This window comes from Barbatula barbatula (genome assembly GCF_947034865.1).
Source record: "Barbatula barbatula genome assembly, chromosome: 25".
Taxonomy (NCBI): Eukaryota; Metazoa; Chordata; class Actinopteri; order Cypriniformes; family Nemacheilidae; genus Barbatula; species Barbatula barbatula.
In genome coordinates, this window is record NC_136788.1 from 15921197 (window position 1) to 15936295 (window position 15099).

The 15099-nt window shown below is 40.3% G+C and overlaps 2 protein-coding genes across 7 annotated transcripts; both read right to left on the minus strand.

Moving 5' to 3' along the window:
• Positions 1–1993: 1993 nt before the first annotated feature.
• On the minus strand, positions 1994–8936 carry deaf1 (DEAF1 transcription factor). Of its 4 annotated transcripts, none has more exons than XM_079450734.1 (13): positions 8477–8936; positions 7633–7730; positions 7426–7531; positions 6999–7145; positions 6670–6809; positions 6459–6524; positions 6276–6317; positions 6070–6193; positions 5728–5877; positions 4186–4442; positions 3834–3899; positions 2813–2902; positions 1994–2733 (listed from the first exon to the last, which is right to left on the minus strand). In XM_079450734.1, exons 1-13 carry the CDS (start codon positions 8652–8654, stop codon positions 2629–2631), a joined length of 1569 nt encoding a protein of 522 aa, XP_079306860.1. In that variant the 5' UTR covers positions 8655–8936; the 3' UTR covers positions 1994–2628. The 4 variants fall into 4 exon arrangements, with proteins under 4 accessions (XP_079306860.1, XP_079306858.1, XP_079306861.1 ...); XM_079450732.1 differs by having other exon boundaries at positions 7402–7531; XM_079450735.1 differs by having other exon boundaries at positions 7633–7727; positions 8477–8858.
• A 432-nt stretch (positions 8937–9368) lies between these two features.
• On the minus strand, positions 9369–13708 carry pgghg (protein-glucosylgalactosylhydroxylysine glucosidase). Of its 3 annotated transcripts, XM_079450738.1 has the most exons (14): positions 13654–13708; positions 12802–13067; positions 12493–12703; positions 11974–12409; positions 11694–11813; positions 11478–11609; positions 11291–11402; positions 11051–11123; positions 10809–10945; positions 10577–10710; positions 10385–10480; positions 10161–10258; positions 9758–9978; positions 9369–9531 (listed from the first exon to the last, which is right to left on the minus strand). In XM_079450738.1, the coding sequence occupies exons 2-14, from the start codon at positions 13046–13048 to the stop codon at positions 9455–9457; spliced, it is 2094 nt and encodes a 697-aa protein (XP_079306864.1). In that variant the 5' UTR covers positions 13049–13067; positions 13654–13708; the 3' UTR covers positions 9369–9454. The 3 variants fall into 3 exon arrangements, with proteins under 3 accessions (XP_079306864.1, XP_079306862.1, XP_079306863.1); XM_079450736.1 differs by having other exon boundaries at positions 11478–11813; XM_079450737.1 differs by lacking the exon at positions 13654–13708 and adding an exon at positions 13460–13567 and having other exon boundaries at positions 11478–11813.
• Positions 13709–15099: the final 1391 nt, after the last annotated feature.

Consider the following 15099-nt stretch of genomic DNA (forward strand, 5'->3'; position numbering starts at 1 on the left):
GAGCCACTGAACTGGATTCATGTTTTACTCACGGTTATCTCAAGCAACTAAACAACATCCACCCAGCCGAGCCATGAGGGCCATAAACCCCCATTATTACTGACATATCTGAATGGGTTTGAGAAATGCCAGATATAAAGACAAGCTTTTAAAGTGAATGTCACATCCAGCAGGAAACACTTCGACTGCCACACATCTTTATTTTAGGGCGAGAATGAGCTCTTCTGGTCTTTCAGCACTCCCACAGGGGTGGACAATTGAATAAAGACCAGGTAGAAATATGAAGGGACACACGCACACACACAGGTGGTTGCAGGTGTATTTTTTAGTTTACATTACATACTTAAATCACTCCATCAAATGTGCAAATTTGATTTAGCTAAGTATATGTATATGTAAGTCACCATGAAACGTCTTTTACGACTTCTTTTCCGTGTATCCGAGTGAAACTAGAAAAAAATCTAGCTGCAGGGATTTGCCCTTTCCTTTTTGATTGGCTTGTTGTAAGTTGGGCCCGGAGGCGAAGGCTAAAAACGCCTGGCCATTGGACAGTCAGTATAGTCCCACCCCTTTTTTGTTGCTGATGTCATGTGGTGAAGAGTTGTTGTTGAGAGGGGGAGAGGATCTGAGCCTTATGTTTTAGAAGCTTATGTTTGCAAAATTACAAATGCAAATGAATGGTGTGCACGGATAAATCATTTATAATAATCACTGCAAAACTGTGTAAAACACTTGAAACTTAACTGTTTTAAGTTAAGATTTAACTGAGGCTATGAATAAAGTATGTTTACTTTATTTACTACAAACAGTTAAACTGCATACTATAGTAAAAGCATTTTGTTCAATTTGTTTATTTTTCGTAAAATATGTGACCCTGGATCACAAAACCAGTCTTAAGTGGCACAGAAACATTTTTAGGAAAAGCCAAAAATACATTGCATGGGTAAATAATATCAAAAATCATGAGGAACTTAAGTTTGTAAATTTCCTACCGTAAATATATATAAAACCTTTATTTTTGTGATCGGATGGCCTGTCTCTAACTAACAACTTCAAGGGCGATTTCTAAATATTTCGTTTTTTTGTCCCCTTAGATTCCAGTTTTAAACGGTTGTATCTCTGCCAGAAATGGTCATGTCCAAACAAATCCGCTTTCAGATTAGGTAAAAATCCTTTATGCAAAATGTTTTTAGTTGTCACATATTGTCAACCAATCAGGTTTAATTGAGTTTTAGGTCTTGAAAAAAACGAATTGTCAATGTCTTAAGTTGAAGATGAAGGTTATGGTTAAAGTTTCTATTTGGATTCATTCACTTTTTATAAAAAAGCAACGCATCTCGTTAGGCTACTAAAAACAACACTGCTTTTGCGAACAACCCGCGTGGCGCAAACGCGAGGCAGCTCTGACGTAATGTGGCACAAACGTCTTTCCCGCCATTGGCGTCCCTCACACGCTCACAGAAAACGTATGTTTTGAGAAGACTTGAAATAATAAAGCACATATCTGTTTTTCAGCTCGAAAGACTTAAAAAAAGAACAGAATATGTTCTTCCTCAATTTAAAAGAAAGCACAGTAAGACCTCGGAAAGACCTTACAAAGACAAATGCACTTCAAACATGTTCATATTGGCCTTTTTTAATATTCATAAATCTTTTTGGACCCCATTAGAGAACTCTGCAAACGGCCTGACCTTGATATCAGAACTTATATAAGAAACCTCAGAAGAGACGTCATCCCCTAATGAAGTCAAGTCTTCTTCTATTCTTTCTTTAATAATTCTTTGTTCTTTTAAAGAATTTCTTTAATTATTTTTTGTTCTGTAATTAAATAATTAAAATATCAGATATTCTGCAGCAAAAAGTTCTGGGTTCAATTTTAAACTAAAGCCTATAGCATGTCACACTGTGTTTCTGTTACACAAAATGAATACTTAGAAGGTCATATAACTTAAATGCACTGTAAATTGCTTTGAATGAAACCGTACAAGGTGTACATTTGTGCATCTCCGATGCCAGTATCTGTTTAATTTCATTGACCTGTTAAATGAAAAAACGTTCTCCTTCGGCTCCTGTTTTGGAATATTGTGAGTGGCAGTATTTTGTCTGAATCCGTTGAGTGGCGTTTCTATAATTCCCCCAACAATTTTCTTTCCCCACACATTGATTTGGATTTAAATGCCGAGGTACAAACAGAGATGATTAAAACTTTGTGAGGTGCTCAAGGGAAATCTAAAGTGGAGGCTGTGAATTGTATTTTAAACTTTACATTTAAATTGGTCTGAGCTTTGAAGAAACAGGAAAACACACTTTTGTGTTGGTCTTTGGTCCATATAAAGGAATATCAATACATCCAAAAATAAGACATCTGTTGTTACAAACATGACTTTGTTCTGTGGCACAACAAATATGTTTATTGTAGAAGAAAGATGGTCAAGTGGGATTAGGACCACATTAATAAATGATGACAGAATTTGTCACCTTCACTGACAGAATTCACAGAAGTCACAGTGAGAAAAGCGTGCGAGGAAGCTACTAAAATAAGGCTTTATAGCTAAACTAAAACACATGAATGGAAACGTCATTAGGCGCAGGACGAGGGACGGAGGTCCGGTGACGTGACGGAGAACATTAGACCTTTCCTTTCTCCGTGTCCACGCTGGTAATCTGGGTCTCTTCCTGAATGCTGATGGCGGCACTCGGATGACAGCAGCTCAGTTGATGTTCCTTCCAGTCCTGCGTAGACACGGGTCCAAAAATAAAATAAGAAGCTCTAACTAGCATGAGGTGATGGCGATCGCTCGGCCGGACTTACCCGCCGCTGACAGAAGCCGGAGCAGTAATGAACTTTATGACACCCCGTGCATTCGCTCGAAGCCTCTCGTCCACAATTTACACACATGTGCTGAAAAACAGGAAAACATATACATGTTATTATTTTAGTACATCATGGGGGGTTATATCTGTTTTCTTAATACTAAAATGATAAAAAAATGCTACTGTTTAATTCAGATGCAAAAGAGAATAGTGGACATAAAGGTCTGGAACCGCATGAGGTTGAATTGTCTTTCCAAGTCAATTATAATTCAGAGTCAATTATTTCTGGGTGAACCTTTTACTTATATAAATAATGAAAGAAAATGAAAGGTTTTGAAAGGAAAATATTGTGCTTTTCTACCCAATCAACCGTGTATTTTCAACCCCCATCTTCAGACATTGTGATAGTTCTGCTTCAATCTCTCCCTCTTTCCCTCAGCTGTCCGTCACATCCAACCACCTGCCACGTGCACACAGCAGGTGACCATGTGTGACGGTAATGAGTGCTTCCACAGTTTTGTTCGATAAAATAACGCAGCAATCGCTAATAAATGTGTAATTGTCTCCGAATTGTTTAATGTGGTTGGATCTGTATTGAAACATTTCAATGTAACTGCTAAAAATCGAACAAAACTAATAGATTTGGATTCCAACCCTTTTCAGTCAGTCTCGGTGGTTGGTAGTGCTGTCATATGTCCTCTTCTACCAAACCACGATTGTCAATGGAATTATCTGTGTCAACACGTACCGCCTCGTCATGCTGACAAACGGCAAAAATCAAACCATGAAAGATGAGCCACTGACTGCTTGCAAAACTGCACGAGCTCCCCAACCATCACAAAAACCATTTTACCATGAACACTTACATTTACGCATTTGCCAGACGCTTTTATACTATACATTGGTTTCCAAGTATGTGCAATCGCCTGGGATTTGGAACCCACGACCTTGGCAATGCTAGTGCCATGTTTAAGGAAAGCTTGATGAAAAAGAAGAAAAGGTGAAATCAGTTCACTTGCCTTGATGATAATTTCAGTGATTTTCCCATCGGGTTCATCGTCGAGTGACAGCTGAGTCTGAAAGACCTGTAGAATGGCAATAAGATGAATCTTTATAAAGTGGTTAAACCAAAAATGCTTTATTACTTTACTTTTATTTCATTTACAATTCATTTACTGATCCCCGACGTCCACTTATTGGCTCAGTCAAGGTTGCTAGCATCACAATCGTATGTTTCTACCTCCCCCGTAAACTACAGTACATCCCATGAATCCGAATACATTTTGTTGATGATTTGTTTAGTCGTGACAGAGAAACACATTTAGTGCCGATCAACTACAATTGTATGCAACACAAATTCAGAGAAATGACCTCTTTCCGGGCGCTGTTGGTTTTCTCCGGACTGATAACGGTGTGCGGTCCACCCTGACTGGTCTGTTTAGCTTGTGCGATCAGGACTTTGAGCTGCTGGACGTTATTCAGAAGCGTGTTGGCCATCTCCTCCAGGTAAAGCCACGTGTGCTGCTCGCTCGTCTCTAATCCGTTCGCCAGCGCCACTGCTGGCGTGGGTTTAGACTGTTCCACTGCCTGCTGGGGCACTACGGCCAGCGCGGGGAGGGTGGTCAACACTGAGGAGGGAGAAAAAAACATTTCTGCACGATATTACTGATGACAAATGTCATAATAGAACAGTAGGAAGAACGACCTTTGAGCAAAATTATTTTCCTCTGGGCTGATGATTCTGTTGACCTTGACTATAGTCGTGTCCATTTCTTTAACCCTGACCCCAAATCATTTAAAATTTGCAAAAGAAACCAGACAGACTGGATCAACAGGAGAAGACAGGCTTACAGCGTGTATGTTTTTTAAAGTCCCTGGCTTAACAAAAAAGTACAAAATTCAGGTGGATGTCATTTGATGGGCTATCCTGCAAATGTTAATCAATTAAAAAAATCGTTGAGATTTCATTTGAAAGAACAACGTTTGGGTCTTTTTAAGATTATAGTATTTTCCTGCACCAGTTTAAGCAAGCTGAGCTGTTCCTTTATCAAAAACAACTGATGTCTTTCCGGGATTTTTCAAAACACGCAACTTGATCAGTGACATGGAACCGGTCACGGTCTCTGGGTCGAGGTCTTTACACAGAAATACTAAAGAAGAATTTACACCCTGTTAACTTCGCCTAAAAGAAGACTGACAGATAGATTTCAAGCAATATCTATGAACGGAAAACAACCAAAGTTGTTAACGGGAACCCATTCACTTGCATTGGTTTTGTGTCAATAAACCAGAAGTCAATGGGGTCCAGTGCTGTTCGGTTACCAACTTTTCTTTAAAATATCTTCTTTTGTGTTCTGCAAAGTCATAAAGGTTTGAATTGATAATAGTGTGAGAAAATGATGACAGAATTTTCGTAATCGGGTGATCTATCACTTTAAGTTTCAAAACTTCATATCTGAAAGCACCTAGATGAAGGAGTTTACTGATATCGACTTGAAGTTTGAAAATAAAGCGTTATTCTGTTTTTATACTGGGATTGGTTTAGACAGACCAAGCACGACCCACATCAGAACAGACCCAAAATCCCATCTGTCCTACCGCTGTGACATTTAACGGGAGTCACCCAAACTGGATAGGTTACAAAACTGCTACAAAAAGCACAACTCATTATTTGAGACACATGCTGGGTTCAGATAGATTCAGGCTCCATCACACACAAAGACCTCTAAAAATAACACTCCTCTTCAGCCAAAAACCAGTCAGAAACGGGCCAGTCCTGGGACTCGGAGGCGGGAGAGAGTTTTAACCTCGGTCCTTCTGATCCAAATACCACGTTAAATGGCAAAGCTTGAATATGATAGAACGGCGTCATGTTATATGTATAGAGCATGTGTGTTTAGGCCCATCACTCACCAGCTGTGCTGGTGAAAACGTCAGCAGGCACAGGGCTGTCGGAGACGATGGCCGTCGCCTCTCCTGAAGTCGTTCGGTCAAAAGTCAGCATGCCTGATGTGGTGATCTGTCCGGATGGAGAGACGAACTGTCCGGATGGAGTGACTGTAACTGAGATCAGACAGAGAGCCGTGAACATTTATCCATTAACGGTCTGCCCGTGGTTTTCCTTTTGCGATGATATGCTTTGCGTCGTATCAAAGTCGTAACAACTAATATTTATAGAATGGATCTTTCATTATCTCCTCACTTAACAAAACCATGTGTTCACGTGATAATATCTGGTGTTACACAGGCTCTTACACGTTGCCCCTGGAGTCAGGGTGATGTTCTTTGGTGTCTGAACGTCCTTCTTCTCCGGAGAAGTTGAGCGTTCATTGTCCTTCTTCCTTCTTTTATAAGGGACGAACAGTCTTACGGGGCCCGTCTGCAAGAAGGACAGAATAAGATTCTGGAGCGCTCTTCTTAAAGCAATCTGACAAAACCACCCCCGACACCAAACTATTTACCATAGTAATGTTTTCCGCTTCGAAAGATCCGTCCTTGGTGCACTGAAGTAGAAAAACAAAGAAAGCATCTGTAATGTGGCACACGTACCGTGTTAAGAAATGCTCACATAAGACAACACACAATTTCCTTATGTTCAGGTCTAGTGATTATGATTGATCAGATTATGCCAGCGTATCACTCACTGTGGACAGATCATCGCAGCAGGCTGCACACGTGCAGGACGCCGCATGCGGGTTCAGAATGCGCTCCTGCAACACACACACACACACACACACACACGCATTGCTAAAGTACTATAGCTGTAGATCCTTTTGATTGTGCCTCTGGGTATTTTTGGAAAGGGTACTGTGAGCTGTATGAGTGTACGTATGCGCGTGTGATGTCCGGTCTGACCTGAATGAGACACTGCAGAGGTCGTCCGGCGTAGCGGATGCTCCTCTTCCAGTCTTTGCTGCTCGCCCTACCCGACATGCCCTCAAACTCTGTCGGGGTGTACCAGTTGTTGTTGTGTTTGATACAGCGCCCTTTACCACCTGAAATCAAAAGTTAATATGCATTCAGCCACGATAACCTCTTGACGACGTAAAGATATACATACATTTGCACACTTAAAGTTAGGAGGGGTTTTGTGAAGAACATGGCAACACAGGGAATGACTGTACTATACAAGTCAAGCTTGAGATTCAGCGGACTGTGGACGCCCTCTTGTGAGCAGTGTGTACCTGAGCCCAGTCTGTTTTTGTAAAGGATCCCGCTTGTGTTCCTGCAGCGCACCGGAAGCTCATTGTCGTACACTGAGGGATCCCAGTTGTACTTTGAGACGTCCTTATCATGTCCAGACATCAGAGGGGTGGTCGGGGTCTGAGGACCTGAGACGATGTCAGAGAAGAAGAAAAATGACACTTTTATATACATTTCGACTTATATACAAATAAAACAATCAAACAACACAATAAAACACTGTCATAAAATATACAAAAATATAAACTATTATCAATCAAAGGAGGTTTTGAAAGAAATAGTTACAGTATGTGTGACCGCAGCTGAATTTGTACACAATCGAAGATAGAATAGATCTATATTTTTTGAACAGCACAACCTAACAACAGCGCGTCACACACACACCAGGTGTCATTGGTGTTGTGGTACCCTTCAGCCCGGTGGCGTCCACGATGCTTCCATCCGTGTGCACCACTATCAGCGTGGCCTTCTGGGAGCTCAGACTGTCTCCGATCTGAAGCGTGGTTCTGCCCGTCTGTATCAATCACAACATCTCTGTCATTATCATCCGAAATAAGACTAGACTTATGAACTTGGAAGAGTCCCACGGGTCCATCAGATAAAGCGTTTTCTTACCAGCACGTGTTCAGGGATGGAAGCTGCGGCGCCCACGGAGGATGTAAACACAGTGTCCTCTCCGTTGTGAACATCTCCAACGGTGACTGCGGTGACTTCTAGGACACGTAGATGTTTTAAAGTTTGTTCATAATATTGTTGTTGTAAACACAAGATGTTGCTCTTCGAAGTCTTGCATTTGGCAGTAGGCATGGGTCGAATACCATTTTCAAGGTATACTGAGGTTTAAAAGAGTTAAGGTTTCAAATCTACATAAATTGTTAAATCATGTAATTCAATGTTTGATGTTTATATCTAATGTATATGAGAAAAATGTTTTTTTAAAGAATATTGTAATGTTAAGGCTTTATTTTGACCTGACACACACATAATATACATTGGTTAAAAAATAAATGTATTGCGTCCAATTGAAAAGTGTTTTTTGCCAGACACTTTTATCAAGTGCATCTTACCTAGTGCCTTCAATCTATAGGTCCTTCAACTCTTTACCCACGAATGTGATATTTTAGTCATAATAAAAATGTGTTTTATTTCTATTGCACTTTTTGAAACAATGTATGTACACAAGTAACGTTAACTATATAAATAGTTGACAGAAAAGGGTTGGAATCCAAACTATTAACTATTTCAAACGTCGTGATTTTGTCCATAAAAGGTTTGTAGTTCAAAAGAGCGAGTTTTTTATTATTAACGTGGTAAGATACCGTTATAAATAAATAATATAAATAAAATATAGGATGGACCGAATGATCATAAACTGAAACAAAAGCTCAAATATGATGAGCCGATTGTCATGTTAGTGAATAAAGCAATAATATCATCCGGTGCGCACGCATACACTGACCTGTAAACGCGCTTTCGGCATCGTCCGGGTTCGGCAGTGATTCGGCTATGTCGATGTTTCCCGTTTCTCCGATCACAGTCATCGTTGCAACTTCGGCCTCCGATTCGGTATCCGAAACTACAACCGCTTCCGCGTCGCCCAACTCGAGCGCTTTCGCCGCCGGTTCAGTCTCGTCCATTTCAAAACACGAATCCAGCCGAAATAATCCGAAGGATTCTCGGGGCGAGCTGCACGTCCCTTGTGCTCTATAAATGCGCACGTATCCAATAATCGCTCTCGCTGCTTGCACGGAATAGATAAACGGTTTCTGTAGGGTGTTCAAAAGAAAATGGTTAGAAGGGTAATGGCCTCCCAGTGCCTTTACTGGGGACGGGATCAACACAGGAAGACGACCAGGCGGAAATTACCGAACGAATACGGAGATTACCGAACGAATACGACGTAACACGAAATGACGCTCGTCAACACTAGCGAGGACGTATTGTTTTTGTCAGATTGATATGTACTAATACAAAATATAATAAATATCAATATTATTGACAACGTTATTTATGATAATCTGGTTATTTATTCCACCCTATTTATTATTTCAGTTTACACCGAAATGATGCTTATCAAACATCTTTGAACAACTTTTTGTTAGTATATCAAAAGATTATATTTGAATATGAATAATAACCATTGTTATATATTGTAATTATTTATGTGGCATTTGTACAGTACATAGATTGTAGTGTATACATAAATGTGAATCAATACAAACATGTACAAATATATTTACATTAACATTGTGCATTTGGCAGACGCTTTCATTAAAAAAGGGATTTTATCCTATACATTTGTTTCCAAGTACGTGATATAAATAACAAAATGCTTCATTCTAGTATTTATAAAAAAAACGTTTATTATTTTTATTGTTATTTTCCAACTTTGGATAGAAATCAATTGGGCAAACAAAGCGCACAGAGGACCAGATCATCAGAGAGGCCAGCAGTAGGAGCCGGAAATCTGTTTTCGGATCTGACCAGGTTGCCGTGAAAACGTCACCGACTGTCCTGTGGACAACCAACAAAAATATCACATGATAAATATTTGACACAAATTTATATTTTTTATCTATCTTACACAATCTTGTATGCTGTTTAGTTATACATGGTAAATAACTATGAATGTAACTAGATTTATATATTTGGGTTATTTTGGAAAATATATAGGATTAGGAGCTATTAGCTATTATTATTTATTGTCAGTTTTTGTTCAGTTTAAGTTATAGTTTATTACCTGGCAACAGGGGGATTGTGGTTCCTGTATTCAGGACAACTGCAAGAGCATCTGGTTCCTTATTCCCAGAACCTGCCGCAGGCTTCCTCACCGTCACACTCACTTCTGTACTCTTAACCAACCAATCCATCTTGTTGCCAAGGTAACACACGCCTTTTACATCGAGTTCATCAACTTCCTGTGGTAGCAAAGGTGCGAATGCGAGGCACTCCTTCTGCACTCTGATAAAAACATCAAATCTTATTAAGAAGTGACTCTCATTCTACAACATTGAAAATAGGCACTAAAACGCAAGCACAGTGTGTGGAATACAGTGTCCCACAATGCAATGTGCTTCTCTTGAGCATCCATTCAGGAAGTAGTAAGCTGGATTTTAATTGGATGCTGTGAAAGAGAGATTCACCTGAAACCAGTATAGCCGAAGAGCACTGCTTGAAGAAAGCCGCCCATACCGGTGAGAAAGTTTACACAACCAGAGCCATCAGATGACTCACTCCATACCTACACAAAGAAAAACAATAGCCAGTCTGAACAATATCGCTACTCCTAAATTCATCACACTGAAAGCAAAAGGCCACGGATGCAAATAAAAAAGCTGCCAATGTATAACTATGTAGTGGAAAGTACCTGAAATGGTTTCTGGATATTTTTGAAACATTTTTGCAGAAGCTCTTGTGCTTTTTCAGCCTCACCAAGTTCAAGCCAACCAACTGCAAACATACCCTACACACACATTGCATGATAAATACATACTCCACACAAAAACACAGCATAGTCTGTGTTGCTTGGAGCCGGTTTGTGAACAAAGCTCAGCACTACCCAGGTCATGGCTGGTCCAAGCGGATCTGTGACACCCTCGTATATTTCCAGATCATTCTGTCTGACCTCTGGGGTCATGGACATGCCCAAAGGGTATCCGAGCAACACTGTGTCTGCCTGCTTGACTTTAGTTCCTGTGGAATATAAAATTGAGTAAACATAGCTTTTATTCAGCCACGAAATTGTTAATCGTATTACTTGTTCACTTAGAAAAACAAAACTAGGATCTCACCCTGTGTGTAGCCATCAAACTCGGGATGATACTTCAGTTCCGGGTCAAAGGGTATTTTGATCTTATCAGCAATATCCTGCCATTCAGGAGGAGGGGTGCGCGATAAACGGCTGGCCAACTCCAAAGCAAACCGGAGACTTGACACCAGAGAGAAAGAAAAAATCATGTAAAATATTATATCTTCTATGCTAATTGTTTTGTTAACTGGCTCAAAAAAGGTAGAAAAAAACATGCACGCACACCTGCACTGGGCGACAGCATTTGTAAACACTGAGTTGTCAACATTGGTGTAGTACTCATCCGGAGGTATAACCCCTTTTGGACGAACAATATATAAACAAAACCTCACACGGCTTCTAGAACAATATCTGAAAAACTGGCATTTACTGTAGTCGCGACGAAGAAGTTAAATCACATATTAGTAAATACATCAGAAATTATCAAAAAGTGACATCATTGACAATAAAATCACTTTAATTTACCTTTAATCTGGTACTCGTCATTGGCGGGGTCCCAGGTTACCCTTGAAACCCAGTAGTCAGCAACCCCCCATACCACCTCGCTTCCCCGTTCCACCTTGAACATCTCCAGGTCCTTTGTGAAGCACAAATGTTGTAAAGACTTTGCTGATGTAAAAAAAGTGCTTAAGTGTGCTTGCAGTGTCTTAACCTGTGTGAGATAAAAGTATTGTTTGAAAGCAAGAATCACGTCTCCATTGATGTGGATTTCTTGCTGAACGATGAGGTCATCTGGACAAACGTCACAACCCGTTACCGCGCTTTCCCATGGAAACTTAAATCCCTGAAACAACAGAAGTATGGGCAGAAAAAAAGCGGAATTTTCATATGACTCATTAATGCACAACACTAAAACTAAGCATGGTACCTTATAGCCCATCTGTTGGGCATTTACACGGGCGCCGTCTATTGTTCGTATACGGTATTCCAGAACAGCCTTGGCCAGTTTGGGATAAAAGAGAGAAATACCAGGATACATCCATGTGTCCTATAGGGGAGCCGAATGGTCATAAATCCAAAGAATATAATTTTCATGAGACTCTGTGATTGTTTTATACTGTCTGATGGCCTCGATCAGCGTCGGGGTAACGGGATAAATACATTTTTTAAAGCAACATTTTCTCCAACAGTGCACCTGTGTGACTCACCTGGTCCCAAAACACGTGTCCAAGGTAATCTTCATCTTTGCCCCCATTTGACAGACCCCCAGGACTGACTCCCCCAAACTGCTTAGCTGATTCATCCAAAGATGGGAATGCACTAAGAAGATAAAACATGCAGCCAATCAAAGCACGGTTCAAGGTTTCAGGGCCAACCACCTCTACGCTGCTCCCCAACCACAGTTCTGTCCAACTGCTCAGGTGGGAGGGGCGTAAGTCACCAGCAGCAATAAGCTCCAAACCAGTTTGGTAATATGATTGGGCGCTCTCGCTGGTCTCAGCAACAGCGACCAGAAAAACCCAGCCGCATTGGCTCTGGTCGGACGGGAGCGTTACAGAAGTCGATACAGGCGTCCAGATCATGTGCACAAATGGGCTGATTCCTCCAGGAACTTCTGAAGAGTTGGTCTGTCCAAAAATATGCCTGAAGAGAATATGACCTGGGTTAGTGGGGGCGGCCTGCTACACTGCTATCAAATCATATTTTAGTAGGAAGTGAGGACGTACCTCCCTTCCTTATAGTCAGGTGCTTTTCGGAAAGTGATGTCATCACTCTGAGGGTGGAAAGAACTCTCCAAGTGAACTGTGATTGGTTGTGCACTGGGTGCCAAACGCTGAAGGTGAACCTCCATGACCAGAAGGTTCGAATGCTGCCGGTGAGTGTACAACACCTGAGAAGCTTCAACGTGAAGAGTGACCACAGTGTGAGAGAATATACCTGGTACAGAGAGACAGGGGGCGAGCAAGAGAGAGAGAAACATTAATTACATTATAATATTATGAATTTAAAGTTTATGTGCATGATTTAAGTCCAACCTTTACGCATGTCTAACTCGTACATATGACGTCCTACTTCGTCTGGCTTCATTTGTACGGCCAGTGGACATGGAATGTCAGCCCGGTGACAGGCCCCGCCCTCGCCGTTATAAACCCCGCCCATATGCATAATTCTGTCAAAAACTCTCCAACCCAGCAGCCCATTGGTGAGTGGTGGCATGAAGCGGGGGTCAGAAGGCAGCGTGTCAGAAATGAAGATATACGGGTCAACAGGGTGAGAGGTCATTCTTGACGAATTGTGCTCTCTGTCAAAATAAAAGCATTTAGACTGCATAAGTAAACTTACTTAATAAAGTACACTTTGTTACATTTAGTTTTGACACAACTATGAAACAGGAAGTTTTTATGATAGAAAAACCCCATGGTCTCTCAGGATAGTGTGTCTAGATGAGTATTCTCTTGAAATCTATATAGGACAATTTACTAGGTTGTGTCTCAAATGGCAAAGTAGGAAACATTTTTTTAAATGTAAATTTTGATAAAAAATACTCTTTATAAATGATATAGTAACATGACACTGGTAAATATTTTTTATATATTTTTCTAACAACAAACATTTAAAATCGTATGTAATAGTCAAAAACAAATGCACTGACATTTGTTTAAATACAATATAAAATGTAAAATATTACAGAACCTATAAATGTATGTGCTGTGTCAACATTTTGGCTGAGATTCTCTTTGTTTTGTCATTAAAAGTCTTCACGAAAGAACGTTATAAAAAACATTAACACCTATGCCAATGCAGACAGAAAGCATGACATGGTGTCCGTCCACTTATTTATATCTACACAAAAAGTCGTAGGTTATGATAAAAACGTCAATACATACCGCTTTATGTTAACCGCAGAAACATGGGCGGGACTTAACGACCCGGAAGTTGTCTTGCGATATCTTAAATCATTATATATTTGAGATCATTAAAAAAAAATGTCAGTGTTTGTTTTTTAATTTAAAATCTGTTTATAAGTCTCGTTATTCAAGTGTAAATGACTGTCAAGACCGCTGTTGAAGTCCAAGGTAGACGGCGTGGTCACGTGGCACATCTGTTGTGACTTTTCTCAGCGCTGGGAATGATGGACCAATCAATGACGTTTATTATTGCGCTGCAAAGACGCTGCTGAGGTAAAAATATTTCTCATTTAAAAAATCTTTTTTATTCACCTAGACATCAACTTAAATAAGCTTTTCCGGAGACGTAGAAATAATTTGTATGTGATTTATGTAGGCTAAATTAATTAAGATTGCTGTTGATACGACCGCCTCGCGCATCCCATGAAGTTTACATTTTAAAATGCAAATATAAAAGTTTGTTTCCGGGTACGTATGTAAGTACGCACAAAGGGTACTTTAAAATGTAGAGAAGTCTTTAATAAACATTTAAAACCATGTTAAAGTGGTCCAGACCATGGTAACACAGCCAGACCGGTGTTCTGTCAGATTTTCCCGCAGGGCAATATTTACTATAATCTAAACCACATGAACACAATAAACAGGTAGGATGATTTTACAATGCAAAATACCCTGTCAGATAGTCATAGCAGTTTAAAATAAACGCATAAAATTACATCGTAACTACCCTGTCAGATTAACCTACCAACGTAAAAGAAACACGTAGGATTAATTTACAGCGCCACACCCCATCGAAAAATACCACCAGTATTAAATAAATATCTAGAATGAACTAACAACGAAAATACACTTTCAGACTCCCGTAGCGGTATAAAATAAACAGGTGTGATGATTTTATAGCGCAATATGACGTAACATTGATGTGCGCATGCCTGGTAGGATAATCTGACAGGGATAATCAGGGAAAGATTTAATTTGATTTTATTCATATTATTTCTTCAGGCTTGTGCATTTCACACAGAATATTCCCAAACTGAAGACCATTTTATGAACTAAGGCTGGTTCACATGTAAATCCTACAAATAGTGCTTGTTAAACCAACAAGCGATGCTCTCCGTACAACATTAACGTGCTTTCAAGTTCTTCTATAGACAGCATACCTCTCTTAACCATCATGGAAGCACCAATATCACCTTTTGTCATTACAATACTAATCCCGTCTTTATATCACCCAGCCACTAGATGGCACCAAACCCCGTTCTGCCTCATTTGGCACCGTGCCGGAGTTTGGGGTTCCAGACCATGGGAAAAGAGACGCTTTACCCTTATAAGGCCGCAATCCATCCGCTTCTCTTTTCCCCAGACCTTTCCTCTCCGCCCTCTCTTCCTCTCTCTCTCTCTCTCTCTCTCTCTCTCTCTCTCTCT